Raw genomic sequence first — 23624 nt, forward strand, 5'->3', positions numbered from 1 at the left:
ATGTAATGCAGTATTTTTCCATACGTAGGGAGGGATGCGCTGTCTGGGATCTAGTGCTTGTTCAGAGAGACTTCACCCAGATAGAAGCTTCGGCTTCAGTGTCTGTTTTTGAGACCTGTAACAGTCGGTTAGACAGACCCGATACAATATTCTCATTAAGGCAATTTGGGTCAGGTGTGTTTACAAGCTGTCTGTCAGCCACAGATGTTCACACCCCCCCCCCCCTTCCTTTTCTCTCTCTGCTTCTCTCGCTCTACCTGTGAGGCAGTGTCTCCGTGGCGATAGCGCGGTGTCACACGGCGTTTCTCACACCAGAGTGACGCAGGAGGAAGCTCTAAAATTAGTCCGTCTGAGCTTCCTTTGTGCCAGGCCCGGTTATGTGGGGACACGGCTGGGCAGATCCACCACACAGGCCTGTCGCCAAACTGCAGCCATTCATCCCCAGTCTGGCGGGCGCACCCCCAAAATAGCAGACGGGGGTTGGGGGGGGTAGATGGGAAGAAGCGCATGTCCTACCAGAGCTAGGGGGATCCAAACCACCAACTTCCAGTAAGGATACTCTGATTGTCTAGAGCGGCCCAAAGCTGAAGAGCTTCCTCAAGAGTGTCTGCAACAAACTCTGAGGCTGGGAATTCTGAGACTGGGAACTCTGAGGCTGGGAATTTTGAGACTGGGAACACTGAGGCTGGGAACTCTTCAGCTGGGAATTTGAGGCTGGAAATTCTGAGGCTTGGAATTCTAAATCCGGAATTTCAAAGATTGAGAATTCTGAGGCTGGGAACTCTGATGCCGGTAATTCTGCAGCTAGGATTTCCAAGGCTGGAAATTCTGATGCTTGGAATTCTGAGACTGGGAAATCTGAGGCTGAGAATTTTGAGACTGGGAACTTTGAGGCTGGGAATTTTTCAGCTGGGAATTCGAGGCTGGAAATTCTGAGGCTCAGAATTCTAAAGCTGGAATTTCAAAGACTAGGAATTCTGGGGCTGGGTACACTGAGACTGGGAACTTTGAGCCTAGAAACTTTTGGTGATGGGGCAGAAAGCCTGGAGTTTTGACTCTTCAATGTCCACCCTGCTTTGGAAGAATAATTGTTTCCCAATCTGTAAGGCTATCCCATTTTATCGAGCTTAAAGCTTCACACTGTGAACTGTGCGAAATTTGTTCATAACCAGAGCCCACATTGCAGCTGGTTAGCAATTATTGTGTTAATATATCTCCCAGGGGACTGGTCTCGGGTCAGATTTGGAAATCCGCAAACACAGATAAGCTAGCCTCTGGGCTACGTCATCATTGTCCTTCAACCGCCATCCTAAACAGACGCCGTCTCATCCTATCGCCTGACCCCCAAAGGTCAGACGGCGCGCGTGCGGCGAGGGCGGTACCCTCCAGCAGCGGCCGCCCGTCCTTTCCTGGGCGGCGGGTACCTGCGGTCACATGGCGGTTCTGCGGTCACAGCGGCCATTTTGCCCTTCACCGGCTTGGCGCTCCTGTCTTTGCTGGGTCTTACGAGCTCACGCCAGCCCCGCAGTCCAGCCCCTCATTGAGACTGCCGTAGGGCTAAGGCCACCATTTCAGGAGCATCCGATGCATCACTGAGGCTCATAAACTGGATAATAAAGTATGCGGTGCTCAACATCGAAGCTTTTTTTTTTTTTTTTTTGGCGGAAACCCCTTGAGAAAAATCTCATTAAAGCCGAGTTATGCCATTAACATACCGGAGACGGTCCAGGAGGCGAATTGCATGTTTCTTAGGCGGTTTAAATAAATAACAGCTCCGTCTTTTTTGTCCGTCTTGTTTACCGTTCGATGGGAGTTGTGCGAAGGTTGTTTTTTCGGTTTGGGGCGCAGTCGCGGGCTCGGTGCGAGCGGGAGCGCGCGGATGCCGCCACTCTGCCGCGGGGTTTTATTAAAGCGGGCGTCTGCCGGGCGTGCTCTCGGAGCTGCCGAGCGGCGCCGTTCAAACAGTCGCCATGGTTTCGTTTCCCCTGTCCGGTCGGCGTACGTGACTTTGACTGACACGGAGAGCACGCGTGTTTTGACCGGGTTCCGTGCTGCCATGCGGTTATCGTGCTATTGTGCTGTTTCTGGAGCTCGGGAACAAAAGTGGCTCCAACCCTGTTTTTGTCTGTCTGTCTGTCTGTCTGTACGGAATCAGTGTAGCAGGTGTAAGATGTTTTTCCAGCTCGCTCTCTCTACCCCTCTGTCTTTCTGTCTATACAGTCTCTGACAGTGTGATACAGAGATACAGCTGACCTAAACCGTTTCTCCATTTCCCTGTCCGTCTGTCTCTCTGTCTGTCTGTCTGTCTGCCCGTGTGTGTGTTCTCTGAGGAAGCTGACCCTCAGTCCACCTGTCTGTCTGTGTTATGGCTCTGTGCCCACCAGTCTAAGCGGCCTCGACCGTGCGTCTGTCTGCCTTGCAGCTCAACTCCCCCATGAACTCGGTGAGCAGTTCGGAGGACATCAAGCCCCCTCTGGGACTGAACGGGGTGATGAAGGCGCCAGCTCAACCCTCCGGCACCCCGCTGTCCCTCACCAAGCACATCTGTGCCATCTGTGGAGACCGGTCTTCAGGTGGTCTGTCTGTCTGTCTGTCTGTCAGTACGGTGTGACCCCCCTCTCTGTTTCTCTCTTTCATGGGTCTGTGACTCTTGTCTAATCAGGCCCCACCCTCCTCAGCCCCGCCCCTACCGCCATACCGTAGCAACACCGGGAGTCCCCTGGTTACTAACCACCACAGGGAGGAACTCGCCAAGTAGTTTATGGCTCTCATGTGGAGCCTTTACTCAGGTTAAACGCAGCTCAACCCTCATGTTTGCGCAACAGCTACCTGTGAGAGATGCTATATGCTAGAGATGCTATCAGCAATAGATGCTATCTGCTAAAGATGCTATATGCTAGAGATGCTATCAGCAATAGATGCTATCTGCTAAAGATGCTATCTGCTAGAGATGCTATGGCTATCAGTGGGAGATGTTACCTGTGAGGCAAGGCAAGTTTATTTGTATAGCACATTTCAACAACAAGGAAATTCAAAGTGCTTTACATAAAACATTAAAAGCAATAAGACAAATTGCAAAAGAAACACATCATAAAAGGACATTATCAAAGAGTTGAAATTAAAACGCTACTCAATAAAAATAAAGATATGCTATCTGTGAGAGATGCTACCTGTCAGAGATGCTATCCGCTGTAGATGCTATCTGCAAAAGATGCTATCAGTGAGAGAAAGTTTTACTTTGCCCCTTTTCATTTCTTGCTCAACATTATTAGTGGTCACTAAACCTAGCAAATAAATCTTCAGAAATCATAGGGCGTGGTACCTGTGGCTGCCATGGAAACGGCAAGGGCTCTCTCCAGACTGCATGCCGGAGAGCCCCCCCCCTCACCGGTTACCTGTGTCCCCCACAGGCAAACACTACGGGGTGTACAGCTGCGAGGGCTGCAAGGGCTTCTTTAAGAGGACGGTGAGGAAGGACCTGACCTACACCTGCCGCGACAACAAGGACTGCATCATCGACAAGCGCCAGCGCAACCGCTGCCAGTACTGCCGGTACCAGAAGTGTCTCGCCATGGGCATGAAGAGAGAAGGTATGCGGACACGCTCTCGCTTTGCATCCTGGGTCCCGGCTCGCCACGGGGGGCCCGCTCTAAGATTAATGCCAGGGATAGGTTTCCTTCCTCAAATCACGCCTCGGCAAGTTTGTTTTGGTGACCTCTGAACTCCCCTCTGAAGAGCGTGTGCATCGAAGTTCACGGGAGCCCAGACACGGCTTCTGCCCTTCACCTTAGTTTTTTGGTGCATGTGAGAACCGGTCAAAGAGGGTGTTTTTGTCCTGTGGTCCACATGCCAGCCGAGCACTCTTTAATTATTTGAGAATGGTACAGCACGCACTTCCCACAACACACCTTCCTGTGGCCAATTTCCTCTTCCTGACCCCTGTACAGTACACATCCCCAGGACGTGTCTAGAGAAAGTCACTTCCTGTTCACTCCGGGTCCTGAGGTGTGAGGGCCCTCCCACAAGGTCCCAAGGGCATGGGCGGCCAGCCAGCGCCTGACCAGAAACAGGCCACCATCAGGAAAAGCTCGAAGCAGCCAAGATTTATAGTGACCCCCGACCCCCACTAGACTGGCCTCTCTGTGAGGAAGAAAAAGCCCCACCCACCCCACCCCCCTCAAACAATTCCCTGCCCCCCCCCCTCAATCTCCCCATACACACAAGACCCCTCCCCACCAGAGAATGTTACAGACAGAGAATGAGACAAAACAAAAAAAAAAAAAAAAAAACAATTAAGAGCCATAAGAAAACGTTGCGTAAACGTTGACCTTTATCAGACCCGCGTTGGCCCTGACCTGAGCTAGACCCTTCTTACGGTAATTTTACATTACTGCCGTCTCCCGCCGGACGCTGTGGCCCTCGCCGCCCTGCGCTTTACACCGTGTCGTATAAGCCCCTGTACCGCAGGGCCTCGGGGGCGGGGAGCGGGGAGCGGGGCGGGAGGAGCTGAAATCCGAGCGAATCTGCAGAAAAACAGGATTAAACGAATTTATGTGCTCCCTCTCTCGGAGGGAGACGGAGCTAACCTGATTTCCCCGGGCCATTCTGCCCCTCTTCACCTCCCCCTGACTTCTGCCAAGTGTCCTACCCTTCGCTTGACCTCCCCGAAAGCCAGACGGCGGTTTTTCTCTCGGGCGGGGGGCCTCCCGTCCCCCCCCCGTCCCCCCCCACCCCGCCCCGCCCTCAGAATCCCCTCTGTGATTCAGCAGTCCACGACCAGAAAAACCAAAAAAATGTGGGGATTTTATTATTGTTTTTAACCGATGGAGAGCGAGAAGAATGTGAAAAGGGAGGAGTGTGCGCAGAGAGCGGGAGAGGGAGCAGGGGAGGGGAGGGAGGGAGGAGGGAGGAGGGAGGAGGGGGGGGGAGTACGGCGGGCCGCGGAGGCCGGATGCGGCGGTTTTGCGCTGCTCGGCCGCAGCGAGGTCCCGGCGCCCGGCGCGCGCCCGCCTGCGTGGCGCTCAAACCGCTTCCTGTGGCACCCGACAGGCGGCAGCCGCCATCGGGCTGACGAACGCCTCGGACCGGCGAGCCGCCGCACGACACGGGCCGCGACGCTCACCGCCGAAAACAAATAATCCATATTTACCGCTGAACGCGCGCGCGCGTCGAGTACGGGCGTATTCCGCGCGTTATTGCACTGTAACTTACGCGTCAGTGAAGGACCCCGTCAGCTGCACAGTCTCAATAAAAGCTGACCTACAACGATTCAAACTGCCTCCCCATTGACTCACATGACCGACACGATGTAATGCCTTATTTCGCTAAATATTTAATTTGACTTTGTGACCCACACTTAATTACTGTATTAATAGCACAGAGGTTTACAAACACTGGCTCGTTGCTTCTGAGCACAGTTGTGGTGTTGTGGTGGTGGTGTGAAACTGGGCTAGTTAGTTTTTAGACGTCAGGGTTTCTGGTACTGCGGGTGAGTCGTTGGCCTGTGGCACCTACGTTTCCGTAGTCGTGACCGGACCCAGTTTTGTTAAACGCAGCCGTCCAGGAGGAGCGCCAGCGGGCCAAGGACCGAAATGAGAACGAGGTGGAGTCCACCAGCAGCGCCAACGAGGACATGCCCGTGGAGAAGATCCTGGAGGCGGAGCTGGCCGTGGAACCCAAGACGGAGACCTACATCGAGACCAACCTGGGCGTACCATCCAGCTCGGTGAGCAACCCCCCCCCCCCCCCCCAACCCCCACCCAACCTGGGCGTACCATCCACCCCCCCACCCTACCACCGCTTCAGAAAACAACACGTGCCATCACTTCCTCTCACACCGCCTCGCTTCCTGTCACGAACCCGCGCTTCCTGTGCCATGTGGGTAGCTGGGCCTGATAAGACTTTTTTAGTGTGCGAATGTCAGATCATGAAGTTAAAGATCTATTCTGCAAGCTGAGCTTTTTAAAGCGGTTTTTCAGGGTTAGAGCTGTTTTAGAGGTAAGGAGTGTTTCTAGGAATTAGGGCTGTTTTAAGGGGTTAGGGGTGTGTCTAAGGATTAGGGTTGTTTTTAGGGGTTAGGGGTGTTTTAAGGGGTTTGGGCTGTTTTAGGGGAGAGGGCTGTTTTTAGGAGTTAGGGAGGATGTGCCCAGGTCTTGAGTTCCACACTGAAAGAGGGCTGGATCTACAGTCTCAGGTTCGAGAGACAAGTGGGTGCTGATCTACCACAGCGATGAATCTGCAGCGCCGTTACTTTATTGTGCTGAGTACAGAGTTCGGAAAGTTCCAGAAATCCACACACGCAGTCCTTTGAAGTCTGGTGGAACTACATCTCCAGTCTCTGCAGTGAAGGAAATAAGAATGCAGGAGGTAATGTAGTGTTTGGGGAGATGGAGGAAGAGGGAGGGCTATGCTTCTCATTCTTACCCTGCTGACTGAAGAGCCTGTTTTTTTTTTCTCTCTTTTTCTGAAGACAGCATTTTTGTGGTATTAGCACTTTATTTTCCTTTGTGCCCCGACATTGAGTTCTACATAGCGCTGCCACCTGCTGGTGAGCGGAGGGAGCACGGCCTTTCCACTGACTTAACCACTTTGCACAATGGTGCCGTTTCCAATTCCTGCTCGTCTAATTCTGCCTCTCTCCTCATTAACAGACACACATTAACTGCATTTTAATATTGGGAATATATCTCACAGTTACTGTAACGACCCCCATAAATCCAGGAGCAGAGTATCTGAACAGGATTACTAGGGAACCCCCCCTGCAGTGTGTGTGTGTGTGTGCGCACGCGCATGTGTATGTATGTGTGTATGTGTGTGCGTGTGTGTGTGCAAGTATGTGTTTACTGGGAACCGGGTGGGGGGGGGGTTGGGGGGAGGCGGCAGGGAGACTGTTTTTCAGGAAGGTTTCTGCAGGGAAGTGAAATGTCCTGGAATTGCAATTGGAAGTGAAATCTGAAGGATGTCACAGAAGTTAGCAGGGGCTGATGTGTCTGGATAGGGCTGGAAATGCTAAAATATCTCTCTCACACACCTGGAGACAGGTTTCCTCCCACAGCCTCCCCTTCCAGCAGCACCTGGGGGATGTGGCGGGTAATTACTCTGGTCCCTGCGCGCTGGAGACTGCTAGCGATCTGGGCTGCAGGTCTTCTCTAATGCAGTAATGGCCATTTTAGCTGCGTGGCTAATAACACTGAGGCAGAGTGCCTTTGGAACAGACACAGTGCAGGAGAAAGAGAGAGAGGGGGAGAGAGAGACAGGAGGGGGTGAGAGAGCAGGAGAACGGAAGAGAGAGACAGGAGGGGGTGAGAGCGAGAGGAAGAGAGAGAGAGATGGAGAGAGAGAGATGTTAACATATCACACTACATCACCTCAGACTTTATCTCCAGCAGCCTTCAGCTCTCTCTCTTCAGCTGTCTGTCCCAGAAGAGAAGGAGCAGCTGAAGAGGTGCAGCTAGAGGGGAAAGCTGGAGTGTTTGGGTGGTGCTTCTCCGCTGGGTAGGAGGTGTTTGAGTGGTGCTTCTTCGCTGGGTAGGAGGTGTTTGGGTGGTGCTTCTTCACTGGGCAGGAGGTGTTTGGGCGGTGCTTCTCCACGAATAGGTGGTGTTTGGGTGGTGCTTCTCTGCTGGGTGGAAGGTTCTTCTCTGCTGGGTGGAAGGTTCTTCCCCACTGGGCAGGAGGTACTTCTCTGCTGGGTGGGAGGTGTTGCAGACGGGGGGGCAGAAGCCGGGAGGCGCCTCCATCCTCAGTGGGAGGAAAGCGAAGCTGAAAGGGCTTGGCGTCTGTCCCGCGTTCTCCTTCCAGCGTAGCTTCCTGTTGTCAGAATCCGCCTGTGCTTCATCTCACTCCCGACTCATCTGCACCCTCCAAATTAGGAAGGGGGGGAGGGGGGGACGACAAAAAAAGGATGTAAAAAAACCATATTCCTGGGCTAAGCAAAGGTCCTGATCATGACGTCAGATTCCCAGTCCCATTGTTTAAAACGTGATAACTCATTTTCTGTCACATCGCGTTACACAACTTCAGCGCTGCTCTTTCTCCACTCTTATCTGCCGTTATTATGTTTGGCGGTAAGGCCTGCTTTTGCCGTGCCGGTAAGCGGCGGCCGAATTTGAGTAAGTGGGGGCGAACTCCTGGTCCCGAGCTGCTCTCGAGCTGGTCCCCCCGGCCCCGTGCCGAAACGTCTCAGCTGCTGAGCACCTCTGAGGAACAGCCAGAAACTGTTGCTCAACAGCCTGGGCTTGGCCTGGGCTTGGCCCGGCTGAATGGAGCGCGTTTATCTCATAGTGACCTAGAACAGGAGCTAAGCAGGCGTTAGTAACACGCTTCCACTCAGACAAATAAAGGCCTTTTTACTCTCTCTCTCACACACACACACACTCTCTCTCTCTCTCTCACACACACACACACTCTCTCTCTCTCTCTCACACACACACTCTCTCTCTCTCTCTCACACACACACACACTCTCTGCCTCTCTCGCTCTCACACACACTCTCTCCCTGTTTTTCTCTCTCTCTCACACGCACACTCAATCTCCCTGTTTCTCTCACCCACACACTCTCTCTCCGTTTCTCTCTCTCTCACACATGCATACACACACACTCTATCACACTCATACTCTCTCGCTCACACACACACTCTCTGTTTCTCTCTCTCACACTCACACACACACACTCTCTCTCTCTCGCTGTCTCTTTGGAAATCTCTCTCTCACACACACACTCTCTTTCGCTCTGTCTTTGGAAATCTCTCTCTTTCTCTTTAACAAAAAAAAAACATCTTACTCCCCCCGGGATAAGGAAAGCACATCGGCAGAGCAGAGAAAGGAGGTCAGAAAGGGGAAAAAAAAAAGGAGAGCGGGAAAGGAAGATCTGAGGCGGTCGCGCGGGAAAGGGTGCGGACCTCACCCCGAACGACCTCCCGCACTCGGGGGTATCCCGAGGTGGCGTGTCCTTGACGGACCCCCCCCCCCCCCCCCCCCCCCGAGCGCTCCTCACTAATCACCTTCGTCATCCTCACGCGCGCGAAGCCCTCCTCCCACATCTCTCCCCTCACGTTCGCCAGCGCTCTCGCACCGTGAACGCGTTTCTCTCTCTCTCTCTCCCCCCCCACGCTCCAAATAAGGAGCCTTATCATAATTTATTTATCTGGTTTCTCGTTGGGAGGCGTGGAGGCGGGAAACTGGTAACGGTTAAAAATTGTGAGCGCTCGGCCCGGAGGGACCGAGGGGGGGTCCCGCTGGGATTATTCACTCCTTCTCGCGGGCTCTGACACTCGTCCGTTTCTCTCTTTCCGTCTCTCTCCCTATCAAAATTGCGCCCGTCTTTCCCTGGCTCTCTGGCTCGCTGTGGAAAGTACTAATAGAGACTCGTCTCTCTCTCTCTCTCTCTCTCTCTCTCTCTCTCTGAGCTGTAGCCTGCTGGCGGATGGGAGCAAGGTCGGATACTGAGAGGAGAGAGCGTTTCCGTCCGTCATACGGTTTAAATTTTTAAATGTCCCAGCGCGTCTAACTGTAGCACCTGGCCGTTAAGGTGTAGTTTTTTTTGTAACAGGCCTGATAAGAGATTTTTTTTTACTGGAGCGTAAAATCATACGTCCGCGCAGCCTCCCTCAGCAAGCAGATATTTCCCTTCACGCAACTATAATTCCGCTTAAATAAGGCATGAAAAATTAAGAGGGAGTCCCTTCCTTTTCTGCACCGCGAGAGATGAAAATTTTATACGAACGCGCGCCTGAGCTAGGAGCGGGGTGTCTGTTCTTAATAACGCGGCCCACTTTCTAAATCCGGGGGAGAGCGACGCTGCGGCGGACTGTGAGAGTGTGACGGAGCCGCGTCTGAAAGCCCATCTCGTCTCGCGAACACGCATCACGACCAGCGCAGCCCTCCGCATCTTAGTCTCCCGTAGCCAGACCCATCACCTCCACACTGCGTTTCAGCGCTGGAGAAAGGTCTGGCTCAGCCCGTTATCATTCCGGTATAGGAGGAAAAAAAAAACGCTCTGGCTTGTTTGTGTTTCTTTAAACCAATCACAGTCGTCTTGGGCGCCGCTAAGCCCAGGATGCAGCGACGGTGCCCTTGCAAAAAAACGGTAACACGCAGATAGCGGAAGGGGAGGAGAATTTCGACTGAAATAGTTGGCCAATGGCAGGCTTATACCCACAGTGTACATCCTGTGAGTCAGACTATCCGCATCTAAACAGGGTTTTTTTTTTTTCCTTCTTTTTCAAAAACGATTCGCCCCGGAGAACGCAGCTCAACAGCCCTCGTTGTTTTTGATGTTTCGATGTTTGCGCCGATCCGTTTGCACGATGAATATGAAAAGCTCGTTGGGGGGGGGGGGGGTGGGGGGGGAGAGCCTGAATAAAGGTCAAATCTGTGTACGGAGCCTCATAGTGCAGGCCTGGCTTCCCTTTCATACAGGAACACTCCGGCTCTGGGGGATCTGATGATATTAATAACGTTGTGGGCGCCCGGCGACCAGCGGCGTGGGGTAGCGTAGCGTAGCGTAGCGTGCGGAGAGAAAAAGGAGGTCAGCGCCAACACTGCTCAGAGGAGCCCCCCCCCATGCATCTTTCACGAGCGCCGGCGTGCTGACGAGGACTCTGGGAGTTGTATTCTGTCGAGGTAGACGGTCGGATGCCCCGCGTTTCCCCCTCGTTTCCCCCGTCCCCTTTTGTTTCCCCTCTTTTAATCGTTTAGTGAACGAAACGAGCCGGTGTCGTCTACGTGCGCGAGCGCGATGCCGCCGCCGAGCCTGCGGCGCTAACCGTGGCGCTAACCGCTTTTTATGCGCCACGGTCACGCTTTGAAATATTGATTTTTTTTTTTTCTCTTCTGTTTTGGTGAAGATATTTTTACAACATAAAGTGCCCGACTTGGGCCGCTGAGTGGAGAACCACGCCCTCCCCTCCGTACAGCGTGGGACTGAAACAGACGGGAGCTTCGGAGCGCGTGAGGTTCGCGCGTGAGGTCAGGGCGAGCGGACGGAGCGGGAGGAAGCAGGCGAGGTCTCCGCGTCTCTCGTCCGATCTTCTCTGAGAAGCTTCGCTCGATTGGAGCTCAGATCCGTGGAAACGCAGCATGCGGCAGGCTGTTTAACGAGTCATCTGACCAACCAATAGGGAGCCGGGATGGAGGGCTCCTGCTAATCTTGTGCTTTTTGATTTTGAATAGTTCTTGTAGGTGTTCAGTTGTTGGAGAAAGTGAGACTCTGGTGAGTTAAGTGATGGTCTGTTGTATGAAAGGTCGGAGGTCATCGGTTGTCATTCCTTTACAGATTTAGAATCATTTCAAATCGATAAATTGATCATTGGGGTCATTTTTTGCAGGTATTCCAAACATAGAAGACCAAACACTTGGTCTAAGTAGACCTCAATTTGTTAAAAGCATGTATGGCCTTGGATGTTTTTTTCGATGACGAGATTCGCCTGATGATGGCTCCTGGAAAACTCGGTGCGGTGGGAGTGGTGAATATATCCTTTCACTAATGCTTCTTATTTCTGAAGGAAGGGCTATTTTTGCCTTCCCTTTTTATGCGATCAAACAATAGACCACATGCACTCATCTCTGCAGACCGGGAGCGGGCAGGCCCCATTTTCTCCTCTATGGAAGCGTTGTATATATGAACATGTTCTACTCTTAATGGCTCGCTGCTATCTTCTGGCCTTCTGGATTGCCTGAAGTGCGTCGTGCGGTCTCCATGGAAACGGATGTGCGCGCGTGTGTTTTGTTTGGGCTGTTTAAAACGGGGAGCATGAAATGCAGGTAAATGTGTTTTGCGCTATTCGCGTACTCTGGTTGGGGGAAAAATAAAGCAGAACAAACTCACGGTTCTCATTATAACATCCAAGAGCAGGCCCACACTGTCTGATAATGCCTCTTTCAAATCCCATCTCCCCCCCCCCTTCCCGCCCCCCCCCCCCCCCCCAGAACACAGCACATTTCTCTCCGTGTGCGTTTCCTTCAGGAAATGTTTCAGGAGACTCATTTTCTCCCTCTCAGCAGATATTTCCGCTCGAACCCGCGGCAGGATCGCGGCTCGTTTTGGTCTTCCTGTCCTGCTCGTCTCTGGTCTCCCACTTTGTTTTGGGCCAAAACTTTTGACAGGACCAGAGGGGAGGAGCTTGGTGTAGTGGGCGGGGCCTGCTGCCTCACTCCGACCAGGGTGGCCAGGTTTTAGAATCCAGGCCAAAGCAACGTACGGCAAGGAACCTAGAAACACAGCAGCGTGTGGCCTGCATCACGGCCTCAGCCTTGAGCTGGAGCTCACTCTGTAGCTCTGCTACCACACTTAAAACCCTGTGAGACCCAGACATCGTCGTATTTTCAAGCCTATGTTGAGTGTATTCAAGACATTCTGAATGACAGTAGAAAATGTCTCACTCCACATATGTTGCTAAAATATAGCATAGGGCCTCAAGAACTGGGAAATGTTGTTCTAAACTGAATGGCGAACCGAATGGGGAAAAACACTGTCTCTAGAATGCCTGAAAACCAATGTTGCATTTTTGCAAAGCAAGGTCTTCACAGGGCTAATGGGACTCTGCTGGGTTCCCTGTCACTAAATGCATGTGAACATTAATGAAATAGACCTATGATAACTAACTATGAACTATGAGTAATAACTGATTTTGTTTTTTTGCTTCCTGATGGCACCAATACATCATGATCCTGAATTGATGTAAGAACTGTTCTGGCTCCAGTGTGGAGCTCTGTTTGAGCAGAAGAGGTGGTGCTGATAAAGACCTCTTTAAAATGTAAAGCTTCTGTCATCTCCGACGCTACGCGTGAAGGTTAGATGGAGTTCATGCTCAACAGCAGTGGGGAGGGTAGCTGCCCCCACCCCACCACCCCCACCCCCACCCCCACCCCACACGCACACAGTTCACTCACGTTCGGTTCCCTCCGTGCCGAGACGTCGGTGGATCAGTGTTTCCAAGAGAGCAGTTTGCCTGGCTTTTGAGGTGCGGCCAGTAAAAGAGAAGTGGTGGCCATTACATTACAGGCATTTAGAAAATGCTCTCATCCAGAACTTTTACACAGCATTTACATAGCATCCATTTACACAGCTGGATATATACTGAAGCAATGCAGGTTAAGTATCAAGGGTACAACCGCAGTGTCCTACCTGGAAATCGAACCTGTGACCTTTTAGGTGACAAGACCAGCTCCTTGCCCATTATACTACACTGCCACCCCCTGCTTTGTGTGCACTCCCAGAAGCTGGGTGTGACACCCTGCCTGCAAAATTGCGAATCGGTGTGACTGTGAGCATGTGACCACGTTTTTGTTTTTTTTGCGCGGCGGTCTCTGATTGGCTGTCCCTTTTTCCCCCTGCTCTCCCCAGCCGAACGACCCGGTCACCAACATCTGCCAGGCGGCCGACAAGCAGCTGTTCACCCTGGTGGAGTGGGCCAAGAGGATCCCGCACTTCTCCGAGCTCCCGCTGGACGACCAGGTCATCCTGCTGCGGGCAGGTAGGCCTCCCTCGTCCCGCCCCCCCCCCCCCCCCCCCCCCCGGCCCGCCCCCCCCCCCCCCCCCCGGCCCGCTGGCACGCGCCTGGGCTGGGGTTCTGTCTGGGTCTGTCCTCAGCTTTGACCTGCTGGTTAATTAAAGCACACTTTCTTCGACAGAGGCGTTTTTGTCGGCTGAGGTGCTTGTGTCTGAGTTCGGGGCAGATGTTTGTGTGTGTGTGTGAATGTGTGTGTGTGTGTGTGTGTGAGGGTATGTTTGTGTAAGCGTGAGTCAGCACGTGTGTGCATGAGCGTGTATGCATGTGAGTGTGTGTGTGAATGTGTGCGTGTGTGTGCGCGTGAGTGTGTGTGTGTGTGAGGGCATGTTTGTGTGAGCGTGAGTGTGTGCGTGAGTGTGTGTGTATGTGTGCACGCATGTGTGTGTATGTGTGTGTGTGTCCGTGTGAGCGTGTTTATGTGTGCATGTGTGTGTGTGCGAGTGTGCGTAAGTGTATATGTGTGTTTGAGACGGAAGCACATCGCCAGGGAAAAGCCACCAGCTGCTGCAGAAGGGTTCTCTCTCTGTTTAGAGGAAGCTGAAGTGCTTCTGTAAGCTGCAGAACTGCTCAGAAGCACTTAGGAGATTAGCCGTGTGAGCCGCCAGTCGCTCAATTATGAACTATTTCATGTAAAAGAGAAGATTTGTGCGAGTGCGAGTGTGTGTGTGTGTACTCACACACTGGGACTTCATAATAAATGTGATGTGAGAACCATTCGTCTAAACGGTGAAGTCCTTGTAACTCAAGGTCATAATTTTACACAGTGAGCCAGAGAAAGGCTCCGGCGCCTCTCTGGACTCACAGTGCTCTCAGCGCACGGCCATTTTGTTCGTTCATTTGTTCGCTTCCGGATTAATTACTTCTAAATCTGCGCCCAGGCGTTCGGGCGTTCGGAAGCGTCGCGTTCGTCCCATCGCCCCGTCACAGGTTCTGCGGGTGACTCTGAGGTGCACCCGCGAGCGACCCGAATCCCTTCCCGCCGCGAATCCGTCCCGTGACTTCCGCGTACGGTCCTGCGTTTTTAAAACGCGGTTCTGTGTTTTTAAAACGGGGTTCTGTGTTTTTAAAGCGGGGTTCTGTGTTTTTAAAACGCGGTTCTGTGTTTTTAAAGCGCGGTTCTGTGTTTTGAAAACGCGGTTCTGTGTTTTTAAAACGCGGTCCTGTGTTTTTAAAACGCGGTTCTGTGTTCTTAAAGCGGGGTTCTGTGTTCTTAAAACGCGGTCCTGTGTTTTTAAAACGCGGTTCTGTGTTTTTAAAACGCGGTTCTGTGTTCTTAAAACGCGGTCTTGTGTTTTTAAAACGAGGTTCTGTGTTTTTAAAACGCGGTTCTGTGTTTTTAAAACGCGATTCTGTGTTTTTAAAGCGCGGTCCTGTGTTTTTAAAACGCGGTCCTGTGTTTTTAAAACGCGGTCTTGTGTTTTTAAAACGCGGTTCTGTGTTTTTAAAACGCGGTTCTGTGTTTTTAAAGCGCGGTTCTGTGTTTTTAAAATGCGGTCCTGTGTTTTTAAAACGCGGTTCTGTGTTTTTAAAACGAGGTTCTGTGTTTTTAAAGCGCGGTTCTGTGTTTTTAAAACGCGGTCCTGTGTTTTTGCGTACGCGTCCCGTTTCGCAAGCGCGTGCTTTTTTCTCGGAGCGACTCGTCGCGGAGCGTTCGGGGCGCTGAAAGCGATTCTCCGGAGCGCGGGGGTTTTCGCTGGCGCTCGGCTCAGCTCGGCTGTCACTCACGCGAAAGCTTCCTCTCCGCCGTAGCGGGGAACTCTGGGGGAGGAAAAAGGGGAGGGTGTTGCTAGGCAGACCAGTTAAAGGAGCCCTGTCAGTCAAAAACCTTCTGCCTTCGTTTCCACGGATACAGCGGGCCCGGCTGCCTTGGCCCCGCCTCCGTCTCTGGCCCTGTTTTAGTGGCATCCCTCTAATTGAGACGAGAGCCTCGTTGTTGTGGAGCAGGAGCGGACTTGTGCGGTTAGACAAACTTTCACAGTCATTCAGAAGATTATCAGGAGCCCACGAATGCACCAGCAAGGGCATTTTACCATTTTAGTGTATTGTTCAGCATGGATGCGTTTGTAATTACTGCAAACTGTAATTATTTTGGGCAAATATTAAATAATTTAATTCTCCTGCTGCGATCAAATAGGATTTTATCACATTGCATGATAGGTAAAAAATGGTGGTTTTAGACCTTTAGTTTCTTCGCAGAAAGATTTTAGTTATCGTAGAGTGAAAGGCCGTGCGATTAAGTATTGGATTGTGCTGAAAAGACAGACTATGCTTCACATAGTGCTGTAAATAATTTCAGTGAAATGGCGTCACAGTTAATTATGTGCAGCCACACTAGGAGGCTAACGGGGACAGATGCAGGTGCAGTGAAAAGTTTGAGTTTAAGCACACGGGACAGGGCGATGGAGAAAGACTCAGACCTGCTGCTGGCTGTATCTCAAATGGCTCGGTCAGAACTGTACTGTATTAAGTCACTGTTTAATTCTCTCTCCCCCCACTCTCTCTCTATTTCTCTCTCTCTATTTCTCTCTCTCCCTCCCCCTCTCTCTCTCTCCCTCCCTCTCCCTCCCTCTCTCTCTCTCTCCCTCTCTCTCCCTCTCTCTCTCTCTCCTCTCCCTCCCCTCTCCCTCTCCCTCCCTCTCTCCCTCTCTCTCTCTCAGGGTGGAATGAGCTGCTGATCGCTTCGTTCTCGCACCGCTCGATAGCGGTGAAAGACGGCATCCTCCTCGCCACGGGGCTCCACGTCCACCGCAACAGCGCCCACAGCGCAGGGGTGGGGGCCATCTTCGACAGGTTAGTCCCCCCCCGCCCCCCCCTCATCACTTTGGGCCTGGTCAAAACTCTTATCTGCACATAAATAAAAAAAACTCGTACTGAAATGCAGTTATTTATTAGGATTTTTTTCAGCTTTATTAGACAGGATAGTGTAGAGAGACAGGAAGAACTAGGAGAAGAGAGAGGGAGAGACGTGCGGCAAAGGTCGGCGGTCGGACTCGAACCGCCGACATCGCGGCTCGCACCGGAGGCCCCTCGGTACGAGTTTTGAAATGTTCTCGGCAAAGTCAAGAAATCTGTGAAGGCGAACTCCGGCGAAAGTCTTGGATGTGAGGAGCAGTCAGCCAAGGTCGATTTAGAAAGCGCTTTTTTAAAACAGCCGCGAGCGCTTGGACCCTCTCCCCCCCCCCCCCCCCCCCCGAGCCGGGAGCTTTGAACGCGGCGAACAGAAGCGGCGTGACTAATTAGATCAGGACAAAAGGCCTTCCCAGGGGGCTTTGCTTCGGCGCTCCCCCGCCCTTCCTGCTCGCTGCGCTGAGCTGGAGTCACGTGACCCGCAAAGCGCTGAAAGCTTTAGATGTCTTTATCGGAGCGCAGAGACGTCCGCCCTGTCCTTCGCCGAGAAGTTTGGGCGCGGCGATTTAAATACTTCTCCCGCGGTCCGGCGGGGGGGGTTACATTTGCGGGGGAGGGGGGGAGGAGCATGAAGAGACGGGCTGCTGGGTGGCTCATTTGGACAGAACTCCACGCCGCAGTGCGCGGACGAGCCTCGCAGCTTTGGCCCGAATCCGGACCGCGTCAGGGCCGACTGCGGACGGTGGCTCCACAGGGTGAGGCGCTGTTGGCGACTGTGTCGCCCAGGGTGCGGGAGCGTTCAGTCGGATAGGGTTCCACATGCATTGCTATCTAGTGACCCCTGCTGGTTGGGCCCGTAGATTGCAGTCAGAGCCATATATAAAAGGCTATAGTCTGCGGTGTGAAAAGAAGCAGCTGGCAGCACCACGCTTTTCAGAAGAACCACAGATGTCTACATCCCCGCCCGACCAGGGAGGACTTAAAGGGTTTAAAAAAAGTTTTTATCTGCCGTTTTATTCGCGGTTTCTCTGAGACATTTTGTTAACCGCAGGTCTGGGAGCCACACTGATATCACCCATTTCAGACCAGGAACTGTGTGAGCCACAGTAATAATTATAATAACAACAACAATAATTTGTTCAGTATTTTTCTTGCAGAGGATGAAATTCTAAAGCAGGGGTGAACAATGATTATAAGTTTGCAACAATGAAAAATAAAAACAGAAAGAAGTAATACTCAAACATTAATAAAAGACAAAACCACCGATGAGTGGAAGGAGTTCAGCTCCAGGTTTCCTCCACCTGGCAGGGTGCGGAGTAGAGCTGGAGGGTTGGGCTTTGCAGAAGGCCACAGGTTGTGCAGTAAAGCACAGCTCATGTGCTTCTTCAGCAGCCATAACCTGAAGTGCTTCAGCCCAGCTGAGAGAGCGGGGGGGGGGGGGGGGGGGGGGCGGAGCCCTGACTAAGGGCTGTCTGTAGGGGCTCATGTATAATGTAAACCCCTCTGTGTGAGGGCGAGCGCAGGCTTTTCACTGAGGTGCTCATGGGAGATGGAGTCCAGAGCTCCACCGGCTCCAAAAGCCATCCTCTGAACTGCGGACTACATTTCCCATGAGCTCGCGGTTTCCCTTCAGGGGTGAAAGCGCGGATGGAAGACGAGCGGCTTTGCTGTATGTTTAATGAGCCGCTGGTTTTGCAGGGTGCTGACGGAGCTGGTGTCTAAGATGCGAGACATGCAGATGGACAAAACAGAGCTGGGGTGCCTGAGAGCCATCGTCCTCTTCAACCCAGGTACCCCCCATTTACACACACTACACACATTTACACATGCTAACACACATTTACACACGCTAACACACACACACACACGCTAACACACACATACACACGCTAACACACACACAGATTTACACACGTTCACACACGCTAACGCACACATACACACGCTAAAACACACACACACACACTTATACACGCTAACACACCGATTTACACACGCTAACATACACATTTACATACACTAACACATGCTAACACACATTTACACACACTAACAAACACACACGCGCGCACACACACAGACACACACGGGGGTACAAGCGGGGCAGTGTACAGAAATGCTAACTCACCAAACCTACCGCACCCCACACCCCAGCCATAAAACCTACCGCACCCACACACCACATCTCTGAAACAAACGAGCGACTCTCCCCTGCCCCGTGTGCAGATTCCAAAGGCCTGTCGAACCCGGGGGAGGTGGAGGCGCTGAGGGAGAAGGTGTACGCCTCTCTGGAGGCCTACTGCAAACAGAAGTACCCCGACCAGCCCGGGAGGTAAGAGGCCCGCTTTCTATTTTACACACTTCAGCCGAATTTAGAGCCCCACGCACAGCAGTAGTCTGGAGGGCTTGTCTCCGATTGGGCCCAAACACGGTCACACGGGCGGGCAGGAACCAATCGGAGGCGTGAGGGGAAAAGCAGAGGGGCAGGGCTCATCTCTGATTGGTCCCAGAGAAGGTCACAAGGCGGGCAGGAACCAATCGGAGGTGTGGGGGGGAAGCAGAGGGGCAGGGCTCATCTCTGAATGGTCCCAGAGAAGGTCACACGGTGGGCAGGGACCAATCGGAGGTGTGGGGGGGAAGCAGAGGGGCAGGGCTCATCTCTGAATGGTCCCAGAGAAGGTCACAAGGTGGGCAGGGACCAATCGGAGGTGTGGGGGGGGGGGAAGCAGAGGGGTGTAGTGAACCCGCTCACGCCTGTGTTTCCTGTGTTGTGTTGTTGTGTTGTGGGGGGCAGGGACCAATCGGAGGTGTGGGGGGGAAGCAGAGGGGTGTAGTGAACCCTCTCACGCCCGTGTTTCCTGTGTTGGGGGGGGGGCAGGTTCGCCAAACTGTTACTGCGGCTCCCGGCCCTGCGGTCCATCGGGCTGAAATGCCTGGAGCACCTCTTCTTCTTCAAGCTAATAGGGGACACGCCCATCGACACCTTCCTCATGGAGATGCTGGAGGCGCCGCACCAAATGACGTAATCGGGCCCGGAGCACCGCCCCCCTCCCCCCCCCCCCCTCCCCCGGGAGGGCGGGAGCTGCCCCCTCCTCCTCCCCGACAGACTGATGACATCTGATTGACAGAGACACGGAAAAGCGCGCAGTAAACTCCCCCCTTGGTTTCCACGCGTGTTTTTAAAGAGAAAAGGAAAAGAAAAGAAAAAAAGAGTCAAGCTCATTACGTCTATGGGTCTGTTTTATACTTTGTATAAATATATAAATGTGTAGCTCATGAAAAAAAAACGAAAAAGAATGAACTGAAACGCGACAGACAGAGAGACAGACAGACAGACGGACGGTAAAATATATCAAGCCATTGTTTTGTTTTTGTTTTTTGTTTTTTTTTTTAAAAAAAAAGAAGATTTTATGGGAGAGATGGGATGAAAGGCGTGGGTATGTTTGCGGGTTCGTCGTATGCGGCACGTTGATCATGGGATAGTCGGCGTGGTTACGGGACAATCGCGGCACTCTGTGGTGGGGAGGGCGAGCTGGTGCCCCTCACTTGTTTCGGGGGGGCGGGGGGGGGGGGGGGGGATGCCGCCTCAGATCCAGGAGTTGGAAGGAGAGTATTTATATCTGGGAGGGGAGCAGGGGAGGGGGGGTCACCTCTCTTTCGGAAACAGAAATCCAGCCGTCAGCGAGCCGGAAGCTCTGCCCCGTCCCCCATTTTGGACGCCATTTTGACGCCCCCTGGTGGAGGTAAATTTTGTAAACGCGCAGGTGTTTTACTACAGTAATACTGTTCCTGTGCTCCGCGGTGTACCACAGGGAACCGCCATCACAGTCCCCCCCCTGTACTCGTGGGCGGGGCTTGAGGACTCCCATTGACAGTACCAGATAGTCCCGCCTCCTGTGACCCCTCCCCCGGCCTCTAAGCCCCTCCCACTGCAGTGCTATCTGCCTCCACGCTGCTCGGCCACCCCCACGTGGGCGGGTCTTACAGCAGCATAACTTATTACAGTATAAATGCAACCAGATTCAGTATTGATGGTATTCATTTTTACAAACTGTGCAATTCCTTCCTCATTATTTATCCACAGCTCAGCTCAGCTCAGCTCGGCTGAGTTCAACTCACCTCAGTTTGGCTTAGTTCGGCCTAGTTCAGCTCAGCTCACCTCAGTTCAGTTCAGTTCAACTTAGATAAACTCAGTTCAGATCAGCTCGGTTCAGCTCTGCCCAGTTCAGTGCAGTGATGTCCTTGCTGAGTAGCTATGGAGACAGATGCAGTACTCGTTCGGTAGAACCTTTTCTAACAAAGAGGAAATGTACGTTCTCTTTTTCTTAGCACTTAAAATCTCCACTCAAAGGGGAAAGGCTCCAGCATCCAAAATTCGGATGAGGAACACTCGGGGTGGGTTTGGGGAGGGGAGGGGTGGGTTGGGTTGCCAGGAATTCACGGTAGGCACTTCCTCTGGACAAAACCACACCCTCGTTTAAAAAAGTTTTAATGCTTTTCAGAAGAAAAAAAAATCTGTAAATCTATTGTGTCCCTCCCTTCTCAGCTGTTTTTTTATTTTTATTTTATTTTTTTAAGTTCTGCTGTTGTTGTTAAACTATGCATCCAGCATTTCCAAAGACTGTCCACCATGAGGTTTTAATGTGAAGATGCCAGGCCAGAGAGTCTTTAGGGTTGTCAACATTTGAATGGAGACCAGGCGTAGCAGCAGGGTCCCACTGGTGCGACCGGCGCTATCTAGAGCCAATGGGAAAGCCGTTGCTTCCCCCTGGTGGAGGAAACATGGCATTGCAACACTACTTGAATTTTTAAAAACCAGTATTTAATCAGAGATGGCACTTTCAAAAACTTTTCCAGTGAATTTCATTCTTCTGTCAGAAACTAAAATCAATTTAAAAACACCATTTAAGGACGAGAAAAATGAGCAATAATCTGAACTAGAATTGGTCCTTCAAAATGTATTTAAATATATGCACTTGTCTCTGTGTCATAAACGGTTCTTCGTTGTGTTCTAGCATTTAGCTGACCTCCGCTGACAGTCAGCCATTTCAGAACTGAATAGTGTTGGCAGCCATTTTAACCGGCCGCAGTCTGGTTCAAGTCAACTGTGAGGACCGTAAAGTCTCAACCACCTTTATTTCTTTGCAGGATGTTAGTTTGTTAATTTTTTGGGTTCAGCACCCCACAGTTAAGTCAAAGTCCATTGAGTTTAGAGAGTGGGGAACCACAGCCCTCTGGAACCACGTTGGGACAGGTTGGCTTGCCTTTGGTCTCTATAGCAACACATTCAGCTAAAGGATGGATTCAATCAAATGGTAACATTGCTTGTCCTCACAATCAATAAGTGAAACAAAATGTTTCTCTCTTCGACACAACGGCTGCTCAAGTGAAAAAACAAAATCTGTGTGAATCACAAGTCAAAATTTGCCAAATTTAATTTGCTGAGATCATAATTGGGTGTGATGGGCAACACTAACGTAGGTGATGTTCTACAGAATCAGATTGAAAACCAACAGCCTTTGGTTGCTTGGAGGACCAGGAATGTCCACACCCATTTTGAAATTAGAAGTTCTTGACAAACTTCTTGACAAAATATACGTTTGACCTTATGAGCTCTCTCTGTTTTTTGAACTTAATTTAAAGTGAGATTTGCTGTTTAGATCTCTTGAGAATGGCACCTTAAAAAAAAAAACTTTTCCGCAATAGCATAACTGTCAGCTGTTTCCCTAATATCCCTGATGTGTTTCACAAAGGACCAGATTTTCAGATGAGAGCACTGGGAGATCCACCTACCCCCTGCCCCATTAATTAACCCTTTCAAGAGTAGATTGTTTGGAATGTTTTTTTTTTACTTTCTCAAAATTCTAAGTCAGTGTTCTAGAACTCCACTGCTTTCACTTACCAGTAGTGATTGTGACATCAGCGTTAGAATGTTCAGTTAAAAACATTCCAAGCGCACATTTGTGATCGCGCACCATAAAGGGTTAAAGCCATACGCAGGGACTTACAATCATGGTGGCAAAGGGACTCTCTCCTGCAGGACATAGACTTGAAAATCTGGGATCCTCTGAAATAAAAAATAAATAAATAAATACACCATTACATAGACATTGGTGCATAAATACTTTATGTATGCCATAAAGCTATATTTTGTGAATATGTACACACGTACATTTATGCATAAATCTTAAATGTTACTGGTTTGTGTTCTAGCAATGGAGAAACATAATTCAACATGGCCAAGGGCAGGCCTGGCAAATCCATAGTAGTGTAATTATTCAGAACCATAGAGTCGCTGTTTTTCTTGATTCACTTTCTCATTTTAAGCCTTTAAGTTTGGCCTTGATGTCTATGTTCCAAAATCAACCAGCCAACAATCTACCAGCAACTTTGAGCACTAAGAATTACCACACCAGCTTCTGGGGAAGTTTCCAGAAACTTCTCTCACAATCCTCCAAGATACAGCAGTGGCCTGGTAGATCTAAATATATATATACATATGTATATATTTTATAAAATAAAATTAAAAATAGCAATTTCCCAAAATATACCTGTTGCTTTGCTACTTGTGTGCTACAGCTATATCAGGACTAGCTGAGATCCACCACAATCACTGCTTAAGCTCTGTTTATTTAGCGATAAGAAAATGTCAAAGGATACATCTAATGAAAAAAAAAAAAATCTATTTTTGTACAAATGTAATTCCATCCTCTGCTTATAATGTTCTTATATTTTCCTGCTGTGGGCTGTTATTTGTAAACATTATTTGTGTAAATGTTGATTTTAAATGAAAAAAAAAGAAAAGAAAAAAAGAGTACCTTCAAAATTGAGAACGGGGTGAGGGGGTCCCGCCCCTCCAAACTTTGTCCTGTATTTTCCCGTTTTCTCTCCGTCGTTTGAAGATGGGGGTTTTTTGTCTTTATATTTTTTTTTTTTTGTTGCCTATTTTTAAAAGAAAACAAAAAAAAAACATTGTTCTTTGTGGGTTGTTCTCTGATGTTCTATCTTTCATGAAAAGGAAAAAGATTAATAAAAAATCTTAAAAGATGCCCGTGGTTCGAGTCGTGTTTGGAAGATTGTTTGGCTCCTGTATCCGCGGTAGGGAAATGGCACACTCATCAGGGAAGAACTGTTTCCCCAACAAGTTTTTTTTTTCCCTTCTGAGTTACCCAAGAGTCTTCCCTAATGGAAATGAAATATACAAACATGCGATATACTCCACATATGCGGAGGTTTTTGAAAACACAGGTGGGCCTTGTAAACGTA

The 23624-nt window shown here is 50.8% G+C and overlaps 1 protein-coding gene across 3 annotated transcripts in view; it reads left to right on the plus strand.

Annotated features, from left to right (window-relative positions):
• LOC118212632 (retinoic acid receptor RXR-alpha-A) overlaps nt 1-23406 on the plus strand; it is a 114047-nt gene extending 90641 nt beyond the window's left edge. For 2 of the 3 annotated variants that reach the window (XM_035390744.1, XM_035390746.1), the window contains 8 exons: nt 2423-2573; nt 3411-3590; nt 5541-5725; nt 13346-13475; nt 16169-16301; nt 18057-18148; nt 18585-18690; nt 19237-23406. In XM_035390744.1, the coding sequence (XP_035246635.1) occupies nt 2423-2573; nt 3411-3590; nt 5541-5725; nt 13346-13475; nt 16169-16301; nt 18057-18148; nt 18585-18690; nt 19237-19384 (1125 nt within the window). In that variant the 3' untranslated portion in view covers nt 19385-23406. The remainder of the gene's footprint in view (nt 1-2422; nt 2574-3410; nt 3591-5540; nt 5726-13345; nt 13476-16168; nt 16302-18056; nt 18149-18584; nt 18691-19236) is intronic. The other variant, XM_035390745.1, reaches the window with a different exon arrangement.
• Nucleotides 23407-23624: the final 218 nt, after the last annotated feature.

Source organism: Anguilla anguilla, chromosome 14 (genome assembly GCF_013347855.1).
Source record: "Anguilla anguilla isolate fAngAng1 chromosome 14, fAngAng1.pri, whole genome shotgun sequence".
In the NCBI taxonomy this organism is placed as follows: Eukaryota; Metazoa; Chordata; class Actinopteri; order Anguilliformes; family Anguillidae; genus Anguilla; species Anguilla anguilla.